Genomic DNA, 27,617 nt, shown 5'->3' with positions numbered 1-27,617 from the left:
AGTATGCTTTGGTCTAAAAAGAGTAGGAATATGGTCTGAACAATTTGTCGAGACAAGACGGACAAAAAATATTAACATATTGTTTTAGGCTTGTATAGAGTTCAGCTAAAAGGTCTTACTTAACATGTGACTGGTGATCAGCCAATCACTGTGGGTGGATGGTTTGTAATTGGTCTCATGTTGCAGTAAGAAGCTCTTACCAGACAGAGTCTGAGCAAAGGAGGCGCACAGCTTGAAGAAATCCCTGATGGTTTGCAGTCTCTTGAGGAAGAATACCTCTTCCATCAACTGCCGCTGACTTAGGCTGTCAAAAAAGTGGAGCTGTGTGGCCCGAGCCTCCCTCACAACATCCACCTTCCTCCAGGCAGATGGCACCTCCAGAGAGCTTAGCTGAGGATAATGAGGTGCACAGGGAAATGGAATGAGAGAGTGAGAGAGAAAAGGAATGATGCAAAAATTATGACTGGTGGTTCGAGGATAAACTGATCAATGTAAAATTTAGAGGTGTTACCGATTACAATTTTTAATGGCTGATTCAGATTGTTTAAAAGTCTGACCTGTTGATTCTGGTATATTTCTTAAGGATGTTATGTAACTTTTCATTCAAAAATTCAAACTGTATGTTCACAAAAAAAACATTGATTATTAAAATATAAAGTCAGACTGAAAATTTATCAGCACTATATCCCACTTTATCTTACATGTTTTCAGCTCTTTTATTGAGTTGGCCGTAGTGAATTGTTCTATGCGAATGTTAGCTCCCCCTGAAAAGCATTTACGCAGTGTATAGTGGTATATTCGGGACACTTATTTTGGTAGGTAAATAATGCCAGGAGTCAGTCTGTAATACGCTACAAAGTCATATGTGAGCAGAATAAAAAGTTGGCTGCCCTGGCTCATACAACAGAGCCTCAATGTTGTTATATTATTCTCAAACTACAGGCACAATTCATAACCCTCAGCTACAAGGTTTTGTAAAGACATTGGGTAAGAAGCAAAAAGCTGTCAAATGGCAATTTGACACGTGTTTGATGTGCTGAGGGTCTCAGGGGACTTGCTGGCCACACGCAGACCTCTAACTTACGGTATTTAAATTGGATAAGGGCGTACACAAACATTTAGATTGGAACATCAAATAACACACCTCATGCACAGGCAAATAAACTAAGTCATTTACAGCCTATTATTCCATTTATTAAACCTTAAAGGAAACAGATGCTACCTTCTCTGTGAGCTGGCCAAATGCAGTCTCTAGCTGGGTGAACATGCCATCAAAGGCCACCAACAACATTTGACCAGCAGACATCTTTGGTGTGTCCTGGCCCGGTCCATCTATGCTACGAGGCTGAATCAGCTCAGAATACTGCCCTCGCAGCATCCTAAGAACAGAAGAAATTTTTCATTGATCACACTTGATTTGGAATTCAAGAATCACAAGTTTGTAGTTAAGTCAATGCTGATCAAATTCATGAGTAAAATGCTAAAGCAGCTCCTTACCTGGTGATGTGGAGGCAGTGGTTGTGCTCATCGTGGTCCAAGCCTGTGGTGGCCTGCAAACTGTCAACCAACCCCTGCAGGCCGAGACCATCAGAGCTCTGCTCCACCAGCTGCTCCAACTCTGCCAACATGGACTCCAGAGTGGGCTCTCCTTTTACCATACAGCGCAGAGCCTCTGGAAAGATGATCTGACGGAAGTTGGTATTCAGTTCCTACAGTGAACAAGGAGACACATCAGTGTCAGCAATTACTGTATTGTATTTCCAATGGACAAACTTCTCTAACAGCCACATTCACAAACCCATAAAAACAAAAATATTAAACAAATTCAAGCCTCTCATTTTCATCTGGAGAATAGGTTACTTCTGGTTTTGACTAGTTGATTTCACATTGTTTTGGAGGGTGCACCTACCTGCAAGCAGGTGTACACAGCGTTGGCCAGGTACACAGCCTGGGTGGTAGCTGAGGGTGCAGGCAGCTCCAGGTCATGGGGCAAGTGTGGGCAGCGTTGAAGCAGGGTTGCCAGGGCACTGACATTTCCAATCATACTGCAGAGCTCCTCCAGGAACCACGCCCCATCCCGAGATGTCAGGTCTACCAACTGCTCTCCAGCACTGGCGGCCGCACCCTCCATCACCAGATTCCGTCTGGACAATGAAACCACAGTGATGTCCCACTGATCACCTGCAACTTCTCTTCATTTTCAAAGCTACATTTCCAAGAAGCACTACATTTTTGTGGATCCAATGGGTCTTACAGAGAGGATATCCTGTTTTGCCCTTAACCTACTAGCGATAGCCTTAGAGGGTAAAGCCTATACAATATTAATGTAAGTTACATATCTTACATGAAAGTCTGCCTCTGACTGAGTTACTGAGCGATGAAGTTAAACCTTTGGTTGGGTCAGTGTTGGAGTTTTGCCAATGCTCTCTTAAAATGAGTAGTGGCAAATGTTAGTTCAGTACAATAACTCCACATTCTATGATTATAGGCGCATCCCTCTAAGCTGTGGGCACCACCAGCTCCCTTAACCAGCTGAATTAAAAGCTGTTGTGGGAGCCGATCATCTGGTCTCAGCAAATAAAACACAACCTGTTCCGTGCTAGCGAGGGGTGAATCCATCACTGTTAGCTTAAGAGGGCACCTATACTCATAGAATGTGGAGTGACTGTATGTAACTAACATTTGCCACTACTCATTTTGAAAAAGCAATGGCAAAACTCCACTTACCAAACAAAGGTGTAACTTAATCATTCAGCAACTCAGTCATGGGCAGACTTTCATGTTTTGCTTTTTCCTTGCTTTGCTGTGGTCCAGCCAATAAATAAGTGATGTAGGTGATGAAGGGTTCAATAATATAGCTGTTGTACAGAAGGCTTATTTTAGCCATATAGCCACTTATGGATAATGACCACTAGTCTGAGTGGATAAACAGCACAGTGAAACATGGAATGTGTTAAACCTGCAGAGTGTGCAGAGGGCAGAAGTGATGATTCCAGCCAGACTGAGGGAGCCTGGCTCTCCATTCTCCCGAAGGAAGACTGTAATGCAGTGCTCAATCTCCTGCAGCTGCTCCTCACAGGCTGCTGTCGTTGTACCCTCTGCCTTCAGTCGCTCTGCTTGATGCATCACACGATCATTTGTGTCAGCCACTTGGTGCTGTAAAGTCAACTCTACACTGGACAGGAATTGGCAGGAGGCTGCAGGAGGTTGGGGAGCGAACAGCACCTCATATCTGTAAAGGGAGAGAAAAAAATGCTCAACTGTGGACGTGACTGGTGAGTGCAACAACATAAACATGTTTATGAACATGCATTACTGATAAAAATGTTAAACCAAATATGATCATAATGAGGTCTGTGGATTATCATGAGGAACCAGGAGATGTTTTTTTTTTTAAACTTAGTGTGACATGACCTCATCAACTCCAACAAGGAGAACCAGTTGCTGATCTAAAACATAAATCACAATGTTAGAAAAAAGGTCGTAGACATTAAAATGTATCGGCTGTGGCTCAGGGGGTAGAGTGGTCGTCCACTAATCAGACCCTGGCACTATGTAGTCTACAATGTCATCCTTGGGCAATATATATATACCCCAATTGCTCCCAGTGGCTGTTCGATCTGTGTGTGATTATGTTTGAATTGTCAAATGCTGACTTGTGTTGTGAAGCGCTTTGAGTGGGGTAGGACAAGAAATGCATGTTATACAAGCAGTCAATTTAGTCAGAGTCCAACCTGCTGGCCATCTGACTCAACACCTTTCCCAGAACCCAAAAAACAGGAGTACCATGTGATGACAGAAGGCTGGAGATGTGCTTTAATACGCAATGTTAACCAGGTGGTTAATTCAGTGGCAGCTGATTATAACAGTACATTTATTAGCTCCAATTTAAAACACAGTAGTTGGAATTTTATTTAAAACTGTATGAAACATTTTGTTATGTTTGCAATAAACAGTTTTGGGGGTAACGTTACAAAGTAATCCATCAGAGCACTGGGATTACTGGGACTTTGTTGTAACGAGTAACATAATTTGTTAGTTGTACTGCACGTTAGTACTGCAATTCAAGTAGTCTGTTATTTAGTTAGTTTTTCATAAAAGTAATACGTTATTGGAAAAAGTTGCTGTCTTTTCCTTTACTTCTGTCGCCACAAAAATAAAATAAAATCCCTGAAGCATTTGCACTCTTTCTCTCCTGCTGCTAAGCAGGTGGCTGTGTGCCTCATGCTGCAGTAAACCAACAGTTGTGTCAGTGCACATGTAGCTGGCTAATTCAATGTAGCGGGATGGCAGAGAGAACAGCATTAACTTTGTGGGAATATTCTCTATTATTATTTTTGGGCAAAAAGGACAAGAACAACATCACTATTATAAGGCTGCAGAGTGCAATCTTTCCTTTCCAAATTACTGGTTTCATATGGTTAGTCACCTTCATCAATGAAGTGAAATAATACAGCAATTCAGTCAGATCAGGGTGGGGTTGGCTCTATAGTACCCAAGCCACCAACCTTAAGTGGTACTTGACGACCTGAGAACGAGCCTCAAAATTCAATATTTTTTCAGAGTCGCTTTAAAATTTTGCTAACTCAGTGTTGCTTTATTTCTCCACCTAAATTCCCACACACACTGGCCTCTCTCTCCCTCTCTGTTTCTCTGCAGAGCATTCGCAAATGTCATTAGATGGGAGGGTTAGAGCTAGGGCAGATTGTCCACCAGTTAACTGATCACGAATGGTGCCGTTCTCTCTATCGGATGAACAAATAAGAGTAAAACTGTACTGACGTACATTGTATAATTTGTTGAGAACAAAATGATGTAACAACAGTAAATGGAAACCAAAATCATCAACCCATTGAGGGCTGGATTCAAAATCACACTGAAAATCCAAGTAAAAAACTGATATCACAGTATGATCCAACTTGTATGAATTTTCAGTAGTGTGTATGGCCCCGCGTGCCTGTATGCACTCCCAACAATGTCTGGGCATGCTCCTGATGACTCTGCGGAGGGTGTCCTGGGGGATCGCCTCCCAGACCTAAATCAGGGTATCATTGAGCTCCTGGACAGTCTGCAGCACCAATACATAACGTCCCATAGGTGCTCAATGGGATTTAGGTCAGAGGAACAAGAGGGCCAGTCAGTGGCATCAATACCTTCATCATCCAGGAACTGCCTACACACTCTGGCCACATAAGGCCAGGCGTTTTCCTGCACCAAGAGGAACCCAGGGCCCACTGCACCAGAGTAAGGTCTGTCATTTTAAGGTAAGGTCTGTCTTTCATTTGAACCAAAGCAGGTGAAACTGATTCACAATCACTTGTGCTTCCTAAATGGACAGATTGAAATCCCTGAAGTTTAACTGACTTGGTGTCATACTGTGACGATTACGTGTTCCCTTCATTTTTTTGAGCTGTGTACTTGGGCAGCTGTCAATATAACTGGGCACCTTCCCAAGTCTTTGTATTGGAAACACTGATACCATAAAAGGAAAGCCTGCTGCAGTTCCTTACTGTCTGCAGATGTGCTGGCAGTGCTCCACTGTCATGTCTCTCAGTAGTTCCTCCAACCAGGCCTTCCACTGGTGGGCACGATGGAGTAGCAGGGTAGCCCGTGGATACAGCAAAGCCACTGTTGCATAGCTGTGAAGCTGCTCTAGGCAGCCACGAAGGGCCCCACGGCGCTGTTGCAGCAAGGAGCTCACCTCTGCTTCCAAGCTCTCGCACTGGCTGATCAGATGGGCCTGGCCTGCATTCTGCAAGAAAGCTGTAGCTGGCACATAGCTAGGAGGACCTGAAAGATTTGTACAAGCAAGGACAAGAGAATGAAAGAATGAAATGCTAGATGTGGCATTTGAACTACACATTTTACCACACTGCATGCTGACGTGTTGATATTGCAGGGGACTAACGCAGGACACTTTATGATTAACAAAAAGAGGGCAATGTGGTTCAGGCAGAAAAATAAATATCAATAAATATGTTGTCACAATCCTCTTCTCAATCTAAATATATGTTTAACCCTAAATAAACCTAATAGAACTAGCTGATTAAATAGATCATAACCAGAAATGTGACTAAAATGGACTACAGTATTTCATGTAAAACAGAACTGCTACAAAAATTTACTTTAAAAACATTTATTCTTTTCAACCATTCATCCTGCTTGCATGATTTCCAGTGGGACTAACCAAGATCTATGGCACTACTGATGTCCTGCAGCAGGCTAGCCAGCTGAGTGGCCTCCAGGTTGGAGAATGCTGCCTGGTACTGGGAGATCCACTGGTCCAGGTCAGCGAGTTTGCTCTGAATGGCCTCCTGCGCTGTCCGCTGCCGTGACTGCAGCTGGGTGTGTTCAGAATACCTGTAACAAGGAAGGCTATATGAGTAAGCTTCAAGAATGTAGTTCTACATGTTGTTTGCTCACAATATTTGTATGAGCCTGGCTACACCCTGCATATGATGAAAAAAAGTGTGGAACTCAAAACTGAATGGATCAAAAAGTTGTTCTGTGTTCAACAAACTAAATGCTGATGACAGGCATCTCATCTGAAACCAGTCCAAACTATTTAGAAACCTTTTAATTAACACTTGCAAATAGTACAATGGAATTTGAGAAACACGTCTGTTTCCAGATTACACTGCTGCGAAAATAAAAAGTTGTAAAAATAAAAATGTTACAATACACAAAAAAAATGTATAAATAAAAACATGAAAAATATAATTATTATGAATAAAATAATAATTGGTTTAATCAATGAAATGGAAACTTGTTTAATTCTGTGCATTGTGAGGTGGGGCCTCAGGACTCGTGTACTTGGAGCACGTGCTCTACCACGTCGGCTATTGGGGCGCCCTATACCTGTCTCTGACTGTAATTAATCAATACAAATCTCAATCAATAAATTTGTGAAGGTAGACAAAATATCTAAAAAAACCGACTCAGTGGCAAAGATTAATTTTAACATGAATTTTAACATGAGTAAAGGGGCACTGTGCTGTCTCGGACCTTTGCTCCAGGGTGAGGATAAGATGGTCCGGATGACTCTCTGCCCCTTCCAGGAAGGCCATCTCCTCCTGAAGTTTGGCTTGTAGTTTCTCCCCCTGGCAGAGCAGCTCCTGCAGGACCAAGTACTCCTCCACAGCCTCTTCCACTTGTGGCAAGACTGCCAACATCTCATCACGATTCTTAAACCAGTTCACCTGCAAGTCCACACAGGACACCAATCACACTAAAATCCTCATATGTGAGGCTTCTGGAACATTTGTGTGTAGTACTTTACCAATGAGTTTTTTTTCTGTAAGTGTGCAAGTCCGTTGACAAAAAACAAGAAACAGCTACATTCCTTGCATGTGTTCACATTCTGGGCCTATAAAGCTCATTCTGAAGTTATGAAGTAGCATTTTGTATTGTAAAACATGGATGGTTCACACACATCTTTTATCCAGCAGCAAAGATCTATACAAACCACATATATTTTTTTGCCAATTCAAATCTGAAATCAAGTTGCTTGAAAATACAACCTTTCTGGAATAGTATACATTCAGTTCTGTGTGAAGAATTGGGAAATGAAATATAGCATGGATACTCGATCCAAACCTGTCAGGACCCATTGGCCGGGTTTGGACAAAAATTTAGAGATGATGTTTTGATTTGAGTTGTGTTTGGTCATGTCACAGAAATAAGATATGTCAACAACTTTATAATTCTATATGTGCATAGAACAATGCCTTTTCATTATAATCTTCACTGCACCAAAGTACTGTGAGTCGCAATGTAGTCATATTGGTTTTTAGAATGTTACAAACCGGGGCATTGCAAGTAGTTCGTAGCTTGAGCTGGGTTTGGATGTAAAAAACAGAATCCCTGTTGAGTTCGGGTTCAGGTTTTGACAGAAATATGCGCCCAGAGCCACACTCCATAATGAAATTGCGCCATCTCATTTTGTTTCATAACTAGAACGAATTAAGGGAACTGCGCATGTATAAGATTCTCAATCCCTGCTGGAAAGTAAGCTATCACTAAGAACTGGCTTAATGATGCCTGTTGAATTCATACTCCAAACACATAGGTGGCAGTATATAACCAGACTAACAGCTAATATTTTGATTTGTTACTTGCTGACATTTTACATGCACAAAAAATCTGTATGTATATATATATATATATATATATATATATATATAACATTTTTTTAAATTTTCTGATTTATTGTTTCTGAGAGTTGTACAACACTGGGCAATATTCTATATTTAAACAAATTGAGATTAGCCCAGGCGACCTCACCTTAATCTCAGCCACCCTGGAGGAGAAGAGAGAGCGTGTGATGTCTCTCTCCATCTCCCTCTTGCTCTGCTTGTTGTCAGCCTGTTGACCTCCTCCTCCATATACTGCACCAGCGAAGCCCACCTCCCCCCCAGCAGTCCAGTCGACCAGGGGATCATAGACAAAGGCCTCCAGAAGGGTCAGTAGGGTCTCTCTGCCCCGGCGCATCATCTGAACGACCTGAAATGATACAACAGCCCTTATTCAGCAGCAACTATCTACAGGCAAACATTTTTTGTTAGAGATCAAGACTAGGTCCTCCACACTATTTGCCTTAAAGCTGTGCCTTGAACAGGTGTGGAATTGACTTTGCAATCAAGTCTGAATAGTAATATATTTGTATTATGTAAAATTAGTTCTGAAGTAATTTAATTGGTCAACTAGACATTTAGATGGTGCTTAAATAAGCATGACAGCACATATTGCTCATCATCACTAAAAATATTACTCAGCCATGACAACATTGTAACTGCCAGAGCTGGAGCAAAAAACAATTATATATATATATATACACACACACACACACACATATATATATATACACACATATATATACACATATATATACATATACATATATATACATATACATATATATATATATACATATATATATATATATATATATATACATATATACATATACAGTACAGACCAAAAGTTTGGACACACCTTCTCATTCAATGAGTTTCCTTTCTTTTCATGACTATTGACATTGTAGATTCACACTGAAGGCATCAAAACTATGAATTAACACATGTGGAAATATGTACTTAACAAAAAAGTGTAAAACAACTGAAAATACGCCTTATATTCTAGTTTCTTCAAAGTAGCCACCTTTTGCTCTGATTACTGCTTTGCACACACTCTGCATTCTCTTGATGAGCTTCAAGAGGTAGTCACCTGAAATGGTTTTCACTTCACAGGTGTGCCCTGTCAGGTTTAATAAGTGGGATTTCTTGCCTTATAAATGGGGTTGGGACCATCAGTTGTGTTGTGCAGAAGTCAGGTGGATACACAGCTGATAGTCCTACTGAATAGACTGTTAGAATTTGTATTATGGCAAGAAAAAAGCAGCTAAGTAAAGAAAAACGAGTGGCCATCATTACTTTAAGAAATGAAGGTCAGTCAGTCCGAAAAATTGGGAAAACTTTGAAAGTGTCCCCAAGTGCAGTCGCAAAAACCATCAAGCGCTACAAAGAAACTGGCTCACATGAGGACCGCCCCAGGAAAGGAAGACCAAGAGTCACCTCTGCTGCGGAGGATAAATTCATCCGAGTCACCAGCCTCAGAAATCGCAGGTTAACAGCAGCTCAGATTAGAGACCAGGTCAATGCCACACAGAGTTCTAGCAGCAGACACATCTCTAGAACAACTGTTAAGAGGAGACTGTGTGAATCAGGCCTTCATGGTAGAATAGCTGCTAGGAAACCACTGCTAAGGACAGGCAACAAGCCTTGTTTGGGCTAAAGAACACAAGGAATGGACATTAGACCAGTGGAAATCTGTGCTTTGGTCTGATGAGTCCAAATTTGAGATCTTTGGTTCCAACCACCGTGTCTTTGTGCGACGCAGAAAAGGTGAACGGATGGACTCTACATGCCTGGTTCCCACCGTGAAGCATGGAGGAGGAGGTGTGATGGTGTGGGGGTGCTTTGCTGGTGACACTGTTGGGGATTTATTCAAAATTGAAGGCATACTGAACCAGCATGGCTACCACAGCATCTTGCAGCGGCATGCTATTCCATCCGGTTTGCGTTTAGTTGGACCATCATTTAGTTTTCAACAGGACAATGACCCCAAACACACCTCCAGGCTGTGTAAGGGCTATTTGACCAAGAAGGAGAGTGATGGGGTGCTGCGCCAGATGACCTGGCCTCCACAGTCACCGGACCTGAACCCAATCGAGATGGTTTGGGGTGAGCTGGACCGCAGAGTGAAGGCAAAAGGGCCAACAAGTGCTAAGCATCTCTGGGAACTCCTTCAAGACTGTTGGAAGACCATTTCAGGTGACTACCTCTTGAAGCTCATCAAGAGAATGCCAAGAGTGTGCGAAGCAGTAATCAAAGCAAAAGGTGGCTACTTTGAAGAACCTAGAATATAAGACATATTTTCAGTTGTTTCACACTTTTTTGTTAAGTATATAATTCCACATGTGTTAATTCATAGTTTTGATGCCTTCAGTGTGAATCTACAATTTTCATAGTCATGAAAATAAAGAAAACTCTTTGAATGAGAAGGTGTGTCCAAACTTTTGGTCTGTACTGTATATATATACATATACATATATATATATATACATATATACATATATATACATACATACACACATATACATATATACAATTTTAGAACTTGAATGTAACCACTGCATTTGCAGAAGCTCTCCAACATATTGATATTAAGTGATTCAACTGAATGAGTTAGTCTTATTTCAATGAATATAATTTATGGTGCTTTTAGTTTGCTGCTAGACTGCCTTGTTAATGCAGGTGCGTGCTTCACTCCCTCTTGTGCAGTGAACCAGAAACAAACAGTTTTGTGACTGCAGTAGAAAAGTTGCTCTTGAAAGGCTTAACACCAAAATATATGGATTGAGGCAGGAAAGTCATTAATTAAAAACATTTTGTGAATTTGGGAAATTATTACATCTGTCTTTTTTCAATACATGTTGACTATTGGACTTTACAACACTCTGGAGTTATTGGAAATATGTGGATCACACAGAAAATGTTCAGCCTTGATGTTACTAGATGTTCCTGTATCCTCCATCAGGGGCAGGAGTTCATGGAAGCAGGAGCATATAAAAATGCATGTGAAATTCCTGGATGTAGTCGCTGAATCAGTCTATGGAAAAACTTTTCATTCAGCAGATATCTTAGTTACAACAAGACTGAGCTAGCTAAGTATTTGTTTGTGTATTCATTCAGACTCAACAGGGACTAGAAATAATTTCTGTTGCTAGGTTGTTGCTAAGGGTTGGCCTACTTGCTTGAGTAGTAAACAACATTTTATTACATATGAGTCTACTTGCGTGACTGCTCTCCAGTTATTAGTCAGACCCAATGCATTTCCAGGGAAATATCTAAAAAAATATATTTTTAAGGGCCAATAGCCCCACAACATGAATTCATTAGGGCCCGAGCACTGACCAGTGCGAGGCCCTATTATTCTGCCTCCAGTAATTACATTAGAGTGCAGTGTGCAGTGCCCCCTAGTGGTGGAGGTAGTTAAAACCACTCAAGATTTAGCAGGGGAGCCATTTTGAAGTTCAGCAGTGGAGCGGTGTAATCACGTCTGCATCCACCCTCTTTCTTTTGACACGATCAGGCACAATCTGTAAGTACATTTACACAGTTATACGTGTTACTGTTTGTTGTGTAGATTATTCATAGGCATATATTATTTTTCACCAGTTAACTCTCTTCGAATACTTACCATGGAGATGTTGAATTCTTAGATGAAGACTATTACATGAGTGTGTAATTTCATCTGTATAATTTGATGCTGTACATACTGTACATTGATTCTGTGTTTCTGTTTGTATGTATGCAGTTTTACAAAAAGACTTCCATAAAAATACCTAACTCTGGATCCCCATCTTCGTGTTTTTACTGGAAAATTGTTAAGCTCACTGTCTACACCATGCTCTCATTCCAACACATGGTTAGGGCAGAAGAGTAAAAAGATTACCTATACGCCAAAAGCATAACTGTGGATTGGATACACATTATATCTCCTCCAAGAGCAAAATGTCAGATAACAAGGAAGTGTCCAACCTGGAGGTCAGGTCAGAGTGTGGAGCTTCAAATGCTAGCCAGTCATCATCTTCAAAACGCTCTTCCAAGTCAAATTCGAGCCAGGTTGCAGCAGCGGCACGGGCAAAGGCGGAAGCCGCACGCAAAAGAGCTGAGTATGCAAAACTCAAAATAGACATGGAAGTTGAGCGAACCCGTATTGATGCAACATTGAATGCTCTTAAAGAAGAGAGTGAAGCTGAAGCTGCATTGGCTGTAGCAAAGGTGCTCGAAGCTGCTGCAGAAAGTGAAAGTGGTAAAGCTGACTTGGCCATCGGCCCCCCTTTATCGCCGGCTGTATCAAAACAACGAATTAATGACTACATTGATGCACACTTCAGCCCCCAAAAAGATGATAAAGGTGATAACAAAGGGAAGTCAATATACATTCCACAGCCCCAATATAATAGCCACAGCATGTTGCGGCCTGTAGTATCTCAAACAACCCAGCGTTTTGAGCAACCCCAGGCCACACCACAGCCAGTCTTCCCTCATGCCAGCGTCAATGCCTTCAGTCCCCACTCACCACAGGGCAACAACGCAGCAAGTTCTCCACATAAAGTCAGTGGCAGGCTTACACCCAGGTCCACAGATGTCTCTGACCTTGCTGCCTTTCTCGCTCGTCGTGACCTTCTCACAGCAGGGTTCAAGATGTTTGACAATCGGCCTGAGAACTATATGTCGTGGAGATCCACTTTCTGTAACGCCATAGACGGCTTGGATCTCAAACCTAGTGAGGAGCTAGACTTACTTACCAGGTGGCTTGGTGGGGAGTCACTTCAGCATGCCCTGCGGATCAGAGTAGTCCATGTCAACGATCCAGCGGCTGGACTCGGCATGCTATGGCGACGGTTGGAAAAGACTTACGGTTCTCCAGAGGTTATCGAGGCTTCACTATTCAAACGTCTTGAGAATGTACCTAAACTCTCTCCCAAAGACAACCAACGTCTCCAAGAGCTTGCAGACCTTCTTCTGGAGGTAGAAGCTGCAAAGAAGGAAGGTTACCTGCCTGGCCTCAGTTTCCTCGACTCAGCTAGAGGCATAAATTCAATTGTAGAGAAGCTTCCATACAACCTCCAGGACACATGGGTTACTCAAGGGACCAGATACAAGAGAGAGAACTCTGTTCATTATCCACCCTTCTCTTTTTTCGTTGAGTTTGTGAACAGTCACGCAGAAATGAAGGTGGATCCCAGTTTTGCTCTTCAAGGCTCCAGCACAGCACCCTATAAAGATGAGAAACCTCCCACCAGGCAGTGGAAGGCCAGGACTCCCATCTCTGCTAATAAAACTGAGGTTAAAGCCTCCAACTCTTCAGACAGTGACAAGCCTCCCATAGATCCAGAGAGACATTGTCCCATTCATAAGAAACCACACTCTCTCAGGAAGTGTAGGGGTTTCAGAATGAAGAGTTTAGAAGAGAGGAAGAGTTTCCTTAAATAGCATTACATTTGCTTCAAATGCTGTATGTCCACAAACCATAGAGCCAAAGACTGTAAGACTGTAATTCGCTGTTCAGAGTGTGACAGCGATCGTCACGTCTCAGCTCTTCATGATGGTCCACCTCCCTGGATGGCAAGAGAGCCCGTGACTTCACCAGAGGGAGATGGCGGGGAGCAAGCTGAGGAGAGCTCCCCTGTAACTACATCCAGCTGCACAGAAGTTTGTGGGGAGGGCTTGCACGGAAAGTCGTGTTCCAAAATATGTTTGGTCACTGTATATCCCAAAGGATATCCTGAACAGAAGAAGAAAATGTATGTAATGCTGGACGACCAGAGTAATTTGTCACTCGCAAAGTCCGCCTTCTTCGACATGTTTAACATTCAGGGAATGGTCTCTCCTTATACATTGAAAACATGTTCTGGCATAACAGAGACCAGTGGAAGAAGAGCCATGAACTTCATCATAGAGGCTATAGATGGCGGAGTATCCATGGCACTGCCAACACTCATTGAGTGCAATCTGATACCTAATAACAGAGAGGAAATTCCTACTCCAGAAGCTGCTACACATCATCGTCATCTCGAAACCATCGCCACCAAGATACCACCTCTTGACCCCTCAGCTGAAATCCTTCTGTTGCTTGGAAGAGATATCATCCGGGTTCACAAGGTTCACAGTCAGTGTAATGGGCCACACAATGTGCCATATGCCCAACGCCTCGATTTAGGTTGGGTAATTATAGGAGACGTGTGCCTCAGGGGAGCCCACAAACCCACTGTGAACACTTTCAGGACGAGTATCCTGGAGAATGGTCGAGTTAGTTTCTTCAGACCCTGTGAAAGCAGCATCTATGTTAAAGAGAGGTTTACAGGAGAGCACCCTAAACAACCTCCTCTGAAGCCAGTTCAAGATTGTCTTGGCAAGCAGATCTTCAGTCACACCGTTGAGGATGATAAACTGGCACTGTCGGTTGAAGACGAGATCTTCCTCCAAATCATGAATGAAGAGTTCTCAAAGGACGACTCCAACAGTTGGGTGGCCCCCCTCCCGTTCCGGTTTCCAAGGCAGCGCTTGTCGAACAACAGGGATCAAGCCCTCAACCGTCTCCTGTCTCTTCGGCGTACTTTGAAGAAGAAGCTGGAGATGAAAGATCACTATGTAGAGTTCATGGAAAAGATCTTCTGTTGTGGACACGCAGAACCAGCTCCCCCTCTGAAACATGATGAAGAGTGCTGGTATCTGCCAAGCTTTGGCGTCTATCATCCGCAAAAGCCTGGGCAGATCAGAGTCGTATTTGACTCAAGTGCCCAGTACAACAATGTATCTCTTAACGATGTGTTACTCAGGGGCCCGGATCTAAATAACAGCCTGATCGGTGTGCTTGTCCGCTTCAGGTCCGAACCTTTGCAGTAATGGCTGATGTTCAACAGATGTTCCACAGCTTCTTGGTCAAGGACGAGCATCGTAACTACTTGCGCTTTCTGTGGTTTCAAGACCACCAGCTTGACGGGGACATCGTGGAATTTCGTATGAAGGTGCATGTGTTTGGGAATTGCCCGTCCCCAGCCATGGCCATCTACGGCATTAAGAGGACGGCCATGGAAGGAGAAGAGGAGTACGGAACTGATGTAAGACTCTTTGTCGACCGCCATTTTTATGTCATGGAGGATGGACTGAAGTCGTTCTCCAGTGTGGAGGAAGCCGTTGATGTGCTGAAGAGAGCTCAACACATGCTCGCACAGTCCAATCTCCGATTGCACAAAATTGCATCTAACAGCCCAGACGTCATGAGAGCCTTTCCAGGTGAAGACCTTGCTAAAGAATTGCAAGGCCTTGAGTTTGGGCAGGATTTTACACCCATGCAGCGCAGTCTAGGACTTGGGTGGGACCTGTCCACAGACACATTCCACTTTCGAGTGGCTATCAATGAGAAACCCTTCACGAAACGTGGCTTACTGTCCACTAATAGTTTGTGCGACCCTCTTGGATTTGCTGCACCCGTCAGCATCCAGGGTCGTTCAATACTAAGAGACATTACCTCTGATGCCAGTGACTGGGATGCACCACTCCCAAAGGAGAGTCATGAGAAGTGGCAAAAATGGAGAGATTCCTTGCAGGACCTACAGGAGTTGAAAATTCCGAGAATGTATACATCACTCCCATTGTCTGCAGCTCAGAGAAGAGAAATGTGCATTTTTTGTGACGCATCCATGAAAGCAGTAAGCGCCGTTGCTTACCTTAAGGTGACAGATGACAGAGGTTACAGTGAAGTTGGGTTCATCTTCGGCAAAGCAAAACTTGCCCCAAGAGAGATCACAGTTCCACGACTTGAGCTCTGCGCCGCTGTATTGGCCGTGGAGATAGCCGAACTGCTTCAAGAAGAGTTGGATATGACACTGGATGATGTCAAGTTCTTTACCGATAGCAAGGTGGTGCTTGGCTACATCTTCAATGAGTCAAGGCGGTTTTATGTTTATGTCCACAATCGCGTGCAGCGCATCAGGCGGTCCACAAAGGCAAGTCAGTGGAACTGTGTCCACCGACCACAACCCAGCTGATCATGCTACTCGGTCGCTACCAGCTGACCAGCTGGTCTTCTCTTCGTGGCTAACGGGACCTGCTTTCCTCACCGATGAAAGTCAGACTCAATCATCTGACAAGGGTTTCAGCTTTGTTAACCCTGAGTCAGACGCAGAGTTACGGTCAGACGTTACTACTTGTGTCACCAGTCAGTCACACAGCAAGCTTGGCAGTGCATGCTTCGGACGGTTCTCTTCTTGGAGTCCTCTCTTGAAGGCTGTTGCACGGCTTGGACACATTGCCAAGTCCTTTATCAAGAGGTCCAAGGATAACATTTGTCACGGCTGGCATAAGTGCAACAAGCATCTTGATGAAGAGCAGCTCAATCAGGCCAAGGCTACCATCATTCACACTGTCCAGAGAGAAGTGTATGCTGAGGACATCAAATGTCTCCAAGAGGGGCGGCCCGTCCCTAAGTCAAGCCCACTCAGCAAGCTTTGTCCCTTCATCGACTCAGATCGTATTCTCAGAGTCGGAGGTCGGTTAGCGAGAGCCCAGCTTACATCAGATGAGTTGCACCCCATACTCATACCAGGCAAACATCACGTCGCTCTACTACTCATTGGGCACTTCCATGAGAAAGTTTGTCACCAAGGCAGACATTTTACGGAAGGAGCTGTAAGAGCAGCCGGTTATTGGATCATTGGGGGAAAGAGATCGATCAGTAGCATCATCTTCAACTGCGTCATTTGGCGCAAGTTGCGGGGCAAACAGGAAGAGCAGATCATGGCTGACTTACCTGCTGACCGATTACACACAGATCCTCCTTTTACATATGTAGGACTGGACGTGTTCGGTCCCTGGGTCGTCATGTCACGGAGAACTCGAGGTGGTCAAGCCAATGCGAAGAGATGGGCAGTCATCTTTACTTGCATGAGTACGCGGGCGATCCACATTGAGGTGCTGGAATCCATGGATACATCATGCTTCATCAATTCTCTCAGGCGCTTCTTTGCCATCAGAGGCCCTGTGAAACAGTTCAGATCTGATTGTGGTACCAACTTTGTGAGTGCCTGCAGGGAGCTTCAGATCAACAAGAAGGGTTGCCAACACGAAAATCGACAGTTACCTCACAGACCAGGGGTGCCAGTGGAAGTTCAATCCCCCACATGGTTCACATATGGGTGGGATCTGGGAAAGAATGATTGGTGTCGCACGCCGCATCCTCGATGCTATGCTCCTGGAACACGGCCATGCCAGGCTTACACACGAAGTTCTGGTAACTTTCATGGCTGAAGTCACTGCAATTGTGAATGCGAGGCCGCTCACTTCAGTCTCCACCTATTGTATTTGCTCGGATTATTTAGGCCCTTTTGTATTTGCTCGGATTATTTATTATTATTCATCTGCGCATTAGGCAGCTTTTTGGAGCCCTGAACATGCCCTAAAACTCACAAAACTTTCCAAAGACGTTTTTGGGTTAGGGTGGACTTCCTGTTTTGACCCAAAACTACAGGAAGTTGTTATCTAATAACTTGAGTATTCTTTGGAATATCAAAATTCTTTTAATAACTTTTTGTCATAAGGGTCCACAGATGCTGTGTGCAAAGTTTCGTACAAATTGGTGAAATTGCCTTGGAGGAGTTCGAAAAAGTAGGTTTGCGACATTTCACGAATTTGCAAAAAAAAAAAAAAAAAAACGTTAGGCGGAAACGGGCGCAGCCTACATCAGAAGATTCACCACAATTCACTGAACATGTGGATATAAGGTTTTTGAATGTGCGACAAAGTATATGGGAGTTATAAGCAAAACGCACTTTCCTTGATTATAGCGCCACCTAGTGGTGGAAATTCACAACAACAACAGATTATAAATTTTTTCAGCAGGCATGACGTATATATTCCAAGTATGGTGAGTTTTGGGGTATGTTGCAGCTGCCAAAAAGCTGCCGAAAGTCGCAGAAGAAAAAGAAAAAGAATTCGCACTGGTCAGTGCTCGGGCCCTAATAATTATCTCTCTTATTTTGTTGGTAACAGTTGTATAATCACAATATTACACATGAGTCTACTTTGATTGTTGGTGTAAGCACCTCAGTCATGACCACATCCCTGTTGTGCCACTTATGACTGTTCACTACAGGATTTCAGCCCTGATCTTGCCGTCCCCAACTGTTTTTGGAGCTTGCCAACAAATAGCCCCAGATCAGTGGCAGATCGGTGCGAGCTTCCATGAACAGCGGTCAGCATGTGTGAATTGTTCAAAGACCTGATCCGCAAGCTTGGGGACAGTTTGCCAGTGTGTTGCAGATGGCTGCTGGATATCTAGCAAGCTAAATATCTGGTGGAGTCGCAGCCGAGTCAGGATGCCAGGTACTATGAACAGCCAATGAGAGCAGACACTCCTCTCCTTTCCCCTCTCTCACCTGCTGTCATCCACAGCAGCTCTCTGAACCCAGGCATCAGTGTGTATGGATAGTTAATATCAGAATACACAGAGACAAGTGTTTCAGTATGTATAATTCTGAGTAGGCAATCATATGTTTTCTGTGCAAAAAAAGTCCTTGCTCTTTTTTTGCTGTAAATCAGTGCACAAAAGACCTGGGGTCTCATTTATAAAACATGTGTAGGATCCATATCAAAAGTGCGTCCAAAAGCAAAATATTCAGATTTATAAAACCTGGCGTATGCCCAACAATGCACAATTTCATTTTGTAAATCCCAAATCAACCTGGAAATGTGCGTGCATGGATCTGCCTCATATCCTGCCCTTTCCACACCCACATTCATCCATGAATGGTCATTGCAAAGTGCCTGATGAATGTTAATGCCTGGCAATGAGCCGCTGATTGATAGTTCATTACAGTGCATCATGGCCACAACGAGAGAAAGAGGAAGAAAATACATAGTTCTGGCACAGAGATCGAGGTGTTCGTTGGTGAGGTTGAGGATTCATTCATTCACGTCATCCTCTAGTATTGCAAGGACAGTGACTGTCCATGCAGCATTACAGGAGAGTGGCACCGCAGTATTTATATGTTGACAGCGATCAGACTGTTCCACTTGCCAAAATGATCGCGACGATCAGTGTTATCCCTCAGCATGGGATATCATTTGAAAGTGGAAGTTTGATACATGAACACTTTTTATTTATTGAACAATTGTGAGAGAGCTGACTATTTCCACGCATTCTTAATTTACACAATCCATACGTGCTGGTTTGGAAGATGTACCAGGTGAGCTGACTGGAGAGGGCAGCGTGTGTGTGTTTGTGTGTGTGGCAGCCATAATGCTGTCTCCAGTACGCTCCATGTGGCGCACAGTTGATGTTCACTGCAGCGATTTTACACTCAATACACAACTAGGCCCTATGAAAACTAAAATCATACTTATGTTGTATGTGTACAGTTTTCATTCTTTGATGATATTTGATGTAATCTTGGATTTCTAAAACCGATGACGATACTATTATCAAACAGTCCAGCCCTCTCCGCTGTGCTCTGCTGAGGAAATGATTTCAGATTTGAATTGGCTTATATCTTTTACATTTAAAAAGGTGTTTATTGAATAGTTATACTTCACTACATGTGCAAGTACAAATGACACAGCTGGTTTGAATGTTTATGATAACGTGGATCTATAAATAACGTTTGATATGAAGTGAAACCAACAGTGAGATGCATTATTATGCACACAATAATGCCTGTCAACTTTGTAAGTTGTCTAGTGTTTTCAAGCCATCTTACTGTAAAGTAAGTCTTTCTTTCTGTCTATTTTTACGTGGTTTGCATTTCTCGAGAACCATTTATCCAATCTACTTTATATTTGGCAGGTTTGCTGTTGAGGACCCATGGAAGTGCAGTTCCGAATTTGATGAAATTTGGACACACTCAATTAAATATTGATACATTTTGGATAAACCATGGACCACTGCTCTGTGCTGCAGCAGTACCTGTTAATGCAACATTACAGCATCTTCCTGCATTCTTCACAGCAGAGTTGGTCCAGACTGTGAAAAATAATTGGGCTGACTCGGTTTGACTGGACACATCAGCCCAGCGCAGAAGGGATTTTGATTTCCATTACGGCTAGCCACTTGAAGGTCTTTAATGATGCTTATGTTGAGTAGTGGGCAAAGAAGCAGCTGTAAAGTCTTCCACTCTTCAATATTGTCAAAGAATCACCCTATGACAAAGCTCTGCTAATCTGGTGATGAACACATGTTGGGACCCACAGATGAAGTCGTTCACTGTGGATTTCAAAATGGGATCTGAACTGAACTCAGTTTCCCAGAATTCCCCAGTCTTCACACCTAGGTGCAAATTCAGCTTTGAGCTACTATTGGTCAGGGTGACAGACCCCCCTCTGACCAGATAGTCAAAACTCCAGCTCCTTTCTTTGTTCCCTCTCTTCTCCACCTCTCTCCCTACAGGGCTGCCTGCCCTCAAGTTCTCTTCTCTTGGATTCCTCTGGGCCTAACAGCTGCTGAGAGCTGCAAGCTACATTCCCAGCAGGCCCAAAGAACTTCTCCTCACTGCAGCGACACAAGTTCCTGCTAGTACTCCAGATCACTTAGCACCAGCAGCTGTGACACAAAGCTTGCCAGCTAACTCCACAGTCTGAGGAACACCAAGCAGGTTAGCACCGAGCTGCTATCCCTGCAAAGGAAAGGAGCGACCAGGTTCCTCCATCTGCTGTTCGTTTCCTCAAAGACTGGTATCGTTGAACTGGGCCTAGATAGCATAGCATAGCACTGGCTAAATTGGGGCCCTACTTTTATTTTGAGACCCCCCCCCACATACAACAATGGAACAATCCTTTTACAGATGCACACGTCTGCATTTTCTGGATGCAAAGTCATCAATGAGGTCATCATGTGACAGCTGCTGTGCCACTGCTGAGTTGATAGCCAGGCCACTCAAGCGTTCTTGCGCCATTGATGAGCTTCAGTTTTGAAAAGCCTCGCTCAGCAAAGGCAACTGTAACAGGGAGAGTTGCTGCACTGGGGCTAGCCTCACAAAGATTAAAATGCAATTAATGCAAATATGACTACAACTAATAATAATATTGATTATGATTTGATTTGATGATATTTCTATATTTAAATATTTTTATATAGTTATTTTTACATTTTGTACTTAGGTTCTATATTCCTACACTGCTGTTTGCTGCTGCAACGCTTTAAATTTCTCCATTGTGGGTCAAATAAAGGATTATCTTAATTTATCTTATTTTATCTAATCTTGACTTCTGAATTAAATTCACCAAGAGATGGCAACATTTTACCTCCAAAAAAATAGCCCCAAACTTCTATTGATAGCATAGATTGATAGGCTATAAACCTGAGCCAACATACAACCACCAACTGGTCAATTAACCACTCCTTTTTCAACAGAGGTGAATCAGTTAACAAGACATTCAATAAATGATAATCAGGGCCGCTGGAAAATTTTATCTCCAGTCCACATCTAGACAGAATTATCCTCTCTTCTGTCTCATGATTAGCAGGCTAGCAGCTGGGGTGTTTATGCCACAAAGTTTTTCTTTTTCATTTCAACAACATACCCACCTTCAAGTGAAGCACGAGCCTCCTCTTGTTTTGACTTTGTCTTTCTTTTGCTTGCTCCCGATTCATATTGCCGTTTGGAGGCCATCTCCCCACCTGCATCCAACTGCCTGTTGGCACATCTGACCGCTGATTGGTCAGATGCTGCGTACTGTCAATCATTGCGGCAAGGTGTGCGGTATCAGATTACTCGTCTCTTTTTTTCTCTCTCCTGCCTCGTGCTGACTTGCTGCTCTACGCGCGCCTCACGGCAGCGATGCGCATCCTTTGCGCATTTGCAGAGAATGCGTCCCCTTGTGCAAAATGGGCCCCCCACGGATCGTGGGGCCCTACGCACAGCGCGTGTTCTGCGTGTAAGGAGGGGCGGTCCCTCCAGTTGGGGAGTGAGCTCCTGACCCAAGCGAAGGAGTTTAAGTATCTTGGGGTCTTGTTCACGAGTGATGGGAGAATGGAGCATGAGGTGGACAGATGGCTTGGTGCAGCGTCTGCAGTATTGCGGGCGTTGTACCGGGCCGTGGTGGTGAAGAGGGAGCTGAGCCGCAAGGCGAAGCTCTCGATTTACCGGTCCATCTATATTCCAACCCTCACCTATGGCCACGAGCTGTGGGTAGTGACCGAAAGAACAAGATCGCAGATACACGCGTCTGAAATGCGTTTCCTCCGTAGGGTGGCTGGGCTCAGCCTTAGGGATAGGGTGAGGAGCTCAGACATCCGCAGGGAGCTAGGGGTAGAGTCGCTGCTCCAGTTGAGGTGGTTCGGGCATCTGATCAGGATGCCTCCTGGGCGCCTCCCCATAGAGGTTTTCTGGGCACGTCCAACTGGGAGGAGACCCCGGGGCAGACCCAGAAGTCGCTGGAGAGATTACATATCTCATCTGACCTGGGAACGCCTCGGGATCCTCCCGGAGAAGCTGGAAAGTGTCGCCGGGGAGAAAGAGGTCTGGAGCTCCCTACTGAGCCTGCTGCCACCGCGACCCGACCCCGGACAAAGTGGACGATGATGAAGATGAAGATGAAGCACTACATTATGGTGCCTCGTGTAATGTGAACACAACACACATTTCCTATAAATCCTTTCACAATAAAACTGAGTATGTCGTTACTTAAAAGCTTTTTTTATGAAACAGCAAAACTAGCAACCATTGGGTTTTCACCAGTAGTAACTTAAAACGACTTCTGAAGACATGACTGAGTAGCAGACACAACTCAGCCCAGATTACATTCCACAACAAGGTCATTTTGGGTACATTCAGTTTTGGACAAACTGGTTCCTCCCCACTTAACCACCACAAAAGTACCACATTGATGCTACACAGAATGGGGAGGTTGCCTGCTCCCAGGGAAAGGCCAGCTTTTAACACCTCAAACTGATTTACAATAGAGGCCTACTGAGTTTATCAGGGGAAAGGGGCACAGGTTGGAGATGAGGTCTGATCTACAGTTTGGGAATAATCAGACTCCATCTTTGATTGGTACGGACTGTTAGCTTTGGGTAACCTCAAAAGGACTGTAAGTTATAATACAGTGTGAAGGTCCCTCTCTTTTAGGGGAGCTAGCACTCACACATTGGACTCTGAAAAAGCCCCCTTTCCCAACTGGGGTAGCCTGGCCGATAACACAGGGTTGTAAATCTGCTTGTATACCAACGTTAACTTTACATTACATGCTTTTATCTTTGCAGCACACTTTGAAATCATTATAAAGTAACTGTTTGATTCATTTGCCATTATGTTGATCACATTCAGTCAAAATTTATGATCTAGGTAAAGACAATTCCAGTCTGCTATCACTTTCCAAGCCTGAGTTATAACATGCGACAATACTGCCATCTACTGATCATGTATGGTTTATTGTAACTTACTCTAAATAAGTACTACTATAGAGACAAGTATCTATCTTATTACAATTAGTAAAGAAAATGTTGTAGAATCTCCTTTAACAGTTATTTGCATAAAGTTAAGTTTCTGCCTGTTGAATTGCCTAAAAGAAGAAATCACAAATTAATTTAATGTTCCGTTTTTTTGCACTACTAGTTTTACATATTGATTATTTCAATATTTTAATGGGTCATGGTGGATGACATACATATAAACACAATTTAAAGTTTCAGAAAGTTACTGACCTCTCCTACCATCTCAAAAAAAAAGGATAGGAGAGGGCAAAGTCCTGATTGGCTGAACGGCTGTCAACACACCGTGAATCCTCCAAAGATAAAACAACTGGAAATATGGGTTTCGCTCTCTTAGTGCCCTTACACTCTTAATATGCTTTTATTCTTACCCTCTTATGTGGTCATTCTGTTATTCCATACTCCCTTATGTTTGTTCATTACTTATGCTCATATGTTCCCTTTTGTCTTTTGTGCCAGTTTTGTAAAGTTAGATGCCAACTGATCCTATTACTACTTTATTTGTTTTTATACGCCATCCTGGTTTTTCTTGAAGACTTTGTAAGTTTTGTGTCATTTGGCCAGTGTCAATTCTTTCTAAGTTATCCTGCAAAGCCAATAACAACAAATTAGCGTTTTCGCCATTAACCCAACAGAGAGAGATCCCTGCCACCTACGCAACCACCACTATGCTGCTTCTAGAAGTACAGTTACAGCAGGCTCAATTTTCCCCTCCCATCTGACTGCCTTTCGGCTGACAACCAATTGCCAACCGGTTCCCAGTCAGTTCCCAGCCACTGGGAGTCCCAGTGTGAACACGCCCATTCATTCACAATCCAAGGAAGTCGGGTTCAAATCCCTGAATCTGGTGTGGCGGAGATAGGTGCCACAAGGCGTCCAGTGCGGTAACGCAAACGATCCCGGAGAAGCTGGTGGGAGCCCCGGGGAGAGTTCTCTTTTCTTTGGTATGAATGAGCTCATCATTTACCTGCTGCAGCCCTAAAGCTATGAACACATTAATGCATCAATAGTTATAATTTGAGAATATACTAAACATATATTATTCTGACCATATGTGTGTGTTTAAGCACATGAAATCAGTCGATGAAGAGGATTCTGTTCTGATTACAGTGTCTCTTCCCAATGCAACCGAGTAGCTCAGTTGGTAGAGCTTGTGACCCATATACAGTACAGACACCCTGCAGAGGCCCAGGGTTCGAGCCCGACCCGCAATCTCTTGCTGCATGCCATCACCCTGCCTCCTGTCATCTCCCAAGCCGCTCTTCCAAGAGAAACTAAACATTTCTCCCCCCACTGACATGTTTTACAGTTTCATAGTTTATCACAGTTTTAGCCTCTGCTTTCATAGTACATAAACAAAATGGCAGGAACTTCCGGTTCACAAGCTTACTCTAACTTAGCTAAGTACTACACGAAAAATGTTCATAGCATATTAGGGGATGAAAAGGCAGTGTAGTAACAGATTCATGTGTTATCAACACAGTCAGGTATATACAGTCTGATCAGAGTTTGCACTTTGTGTCCGTGGACGCAAGCTGACAAAATGCGGGACAATATGCTCAGTCCATGATCATATTTGTATTTGAAGATTATCTACTATGTCATGAGGTCATCAATATTATGCTTCAGCTTTTTGTTTTTCAACAGTACTGCATGGAAGTGAAATTTCATAAGGATGGGGAATTACTGATATAACAACAACGGAACAAACTATTATAGTATTAGAGCCTAAAAAGTTTTTTTTTCTTGTTTGTTATTGCAGTTATATAGATGTCATTTCTCATGTTGTTAGACCACGCTGTCAGGTGTGTGCGGAAATCTGAGTGCAAACTTTGTTTTGCCACAGTGAAAATATTGTTTCGGTGATTAAACACATATCGAAGCAGAATATTTTGTTAGGTAAAAACATATTGTGGATATGGAAATGATCACATCATTATTCTTTCCATACATTTCGGCTTTTGGAATTTTTTACACTGAAGTTACTTCACATGAAGTTTGCAGATATGTAATAGCCTACCTAAATCTGTCTGTGGAAAATATTTTTCTTCAGTGGGTATTTTAGTTATAACAACCTCAAGCTAGCTAAGCATTTCTGTGTTGATATGTGCAGTATTTATTTCGTTTGGGAAATCCCACAATCTGTGGAGCATTCAAGGTGGACTCAATAGGGACTATATATCATCATGGCTTCACCAAAAATTGCTCTGATGTGCCTTACACATTTGCATACATTAAGTACTGTTGCTGTGGCATTATATTGATGACCTCATGATATGGTAGCCTAATAATCATGAAATATGCTCTGTGTGGTTAGGGCCCCTGTCACAGAGGAACGGGAAGTTTTAAGAAGCTTCATCTGTAAAGTCTACTGGCAGACTTGCCAAGCTCATCTCCTGCACAGCCTCCACAGCTCAAGGTAGGCACGAACCATCTTCTATAACGGCCCATGACTGGGTCGATGTCGAAATAATAATAATATTGAAAGTAAATCAACACCTACCTACCTAATGTTGCATTTTCATTCCACATTAGTTACTAGTGTCCACCTTGAATTTTTTTCTTGAATTTTTTTTCTTATTTCTTCCACCATTCCCCATTCTTTATTCCAAGTCATTATCACCATCTTGATTGTTTGTATACGTTAAATATTCATTCATCAAATTCATTTGATTTATTTTCCTCAAAAGGTGGTGACTCAAAACGAGTGCAGTCACTGAGATTCCACTACATGAAAGTGAACATGAGTTACCAGCTACGAGCCAGGCTGAGGTATAAGAGCTGGTTATTACCTAACAAGGCGTGAGTTAATTTCAGTGTGGAGTATGAAGTAGCTTGGATGAGTGGTTCTCAAGTAAGCTGCAGTGAAATCGAACAGGCACATTTTGAACAGGTGCTGCACTAGTATTACTTAAATACATAATTCAGTGTCAATGTGATGGGGCAGAGTAGTGTGTGATATGACAGTAACCTGTTCACAGGACAGCCTGAAGATGCCCTCCACACCAGTGACTCCCAGAGCTGTCTCAATGTTGTGCGTCATCCTGAATGGGACCTTTTCTGGCACCCGCAAACTTTTCCCTAGGGACACACAAGGACAACACACAAACACACTATGTTATTCATAAACTACACTATTCAACGAGGAAAACCAAGCACAACAGAAATATCAAGGATACTCGCTTCTTTTCCTGTGGGTAGCATTTTGCTCAAAGCCTTTATGATGCATTATTTTAATCAGTAGAAACAAATAATGTCTTAATGTCATTCTGATTAAACTGACTAAGAACAAGTCAAGTAAAAACAGTTAAAACGGACCTTTTTCAAAGCATACATTGTAGTCAATGTGCACCACCTCTCCAGTCGTCATGTCAATCAACACATTGTCAAGGTGACGGTCGCCGAGGCCGATGATGTATCCCACCATCGACATGACAGCAGTAGATCTGGCATATGACTGCAGCATAAAAGAAAAAGAATATCAACCAAAGAGAACATTTCTGTTAGACACTTGTGCAAGCCCTGGTCTTTGATTAACGATGACATTCTGCTGTTTTTTTAAAAGTGATACATGAAATGAAAAGATAATGTCATGGTTAAAAACAAAAGTTGGGGAAAACATTATCCATCTTTTTCAATTGCTAACAGCAATAGTTACCTGAGTGACCCTCCACCACTCACTGGGTGTGGTGCAGGAACACCACAGCTCCTTGGCCAGCAGGTTGGAAGGCGTAGCCTCCATTAACTCTTTCAGCACCTCCTTCATGACACTGAGAGGCCAGTCACGTCGTGTCACATCGAGACTAAGCCCCACTGCTTTCAGTGCTGGCCCAATACGGCTGTAGTAGAGCTCACTAGGGCGGGGTACTGGAGGCACTGGCTGCTGCTGGAATGAGTCTTGGGCCTGATTGTAGAAAAGAGCACATCAGTTTAGCTCTGAAGAAAAAGATTTCAATAGCAATGGCCCAGAACACGGGGTTGCAATTTGCAAGTTTGTTTTCTTATTCCCATTTTCACGAGTTGAAGCTACCTCAAAATGTCTGTGGCATTGTGCTGTGTGATAA

General features: G+C 43.2%; 1 protein-coding gene across 1 annotated transcript in view; it reads right to left on the bottom strand.

Moving 5' to 3' along the window:
- The window catches only part of smg1 (SMG1 nonsense mediated mRNA decay associated PI3K related kinase), a 145,442-nt gene that overhangs the window by 26,113 nt on the left and 91,712 nt on the right, over window positions 1–27,617 (bottom strand). The window contains exons 42-53 of the mRNA XM_084372430.1: window positions 27,212–27,457; window positions 26,872–27,010; window positions 26,525–26,634; window positions 8,284–8,502; window positions 7,006–7,199; window positions 6,188–6,360; window positions 5,511–5,790; window positions 2,960–3,232; window positions 1,910–2,144; window positions 1,498–1,709; window positions 1,223–1,379; window positions 201–390 (exon numbers count right to left, since the gene is read on the bottom strand). Of these exons, the coding sequence (XP_084228556.1) occupies window positions 201–390; window positions 1,223–1,379; window positions 1,498–1,709; window positions 1,910–2,144; window positions 2,960–3,232; window positions 5,511–5,790; window positions 6,188–6,360; window positions 7,006–7,199; window positions 8,284–8,502; window positions 26,525–26,634; window positions 26,872–27,010; window positions 27,212–27,457 (2,428 nt within the window). The remainder of the gene's footprint in view (window positions 1–200; window positions 391–1,222; window positions 1,380–1,497; window positions 1,710–1,909; window positions 2,145–2,959; window positions 3,233–5,510; window positions 5,791–6,187; window positions 6,361–7,005; window positions 7,200–8,283; window positions 8,503–26,524; window positions 26,635–26,871; window positions 27,011–27,211; window positions 27,458–27,617) is intronic.

The sequence above is a fragment of the Pagrus pagrus genome (assembly GCF_965226575.1).
Source record: "Pagrus pagrus genome assembly, chromosome: 13".
In the NCBI taxonomy this organism is placed as follows: Eukaryota; Metazoa; Chordata; class Actinopteri; order Spariformes; family Sparidae; genus Pagrus; species Pagrus pagrus.
The sequence above is the reverse complement of the archived record's forward strand: the minus strand, read 5'-3'. Positions and strand labels throughout refer to the sequence as shown.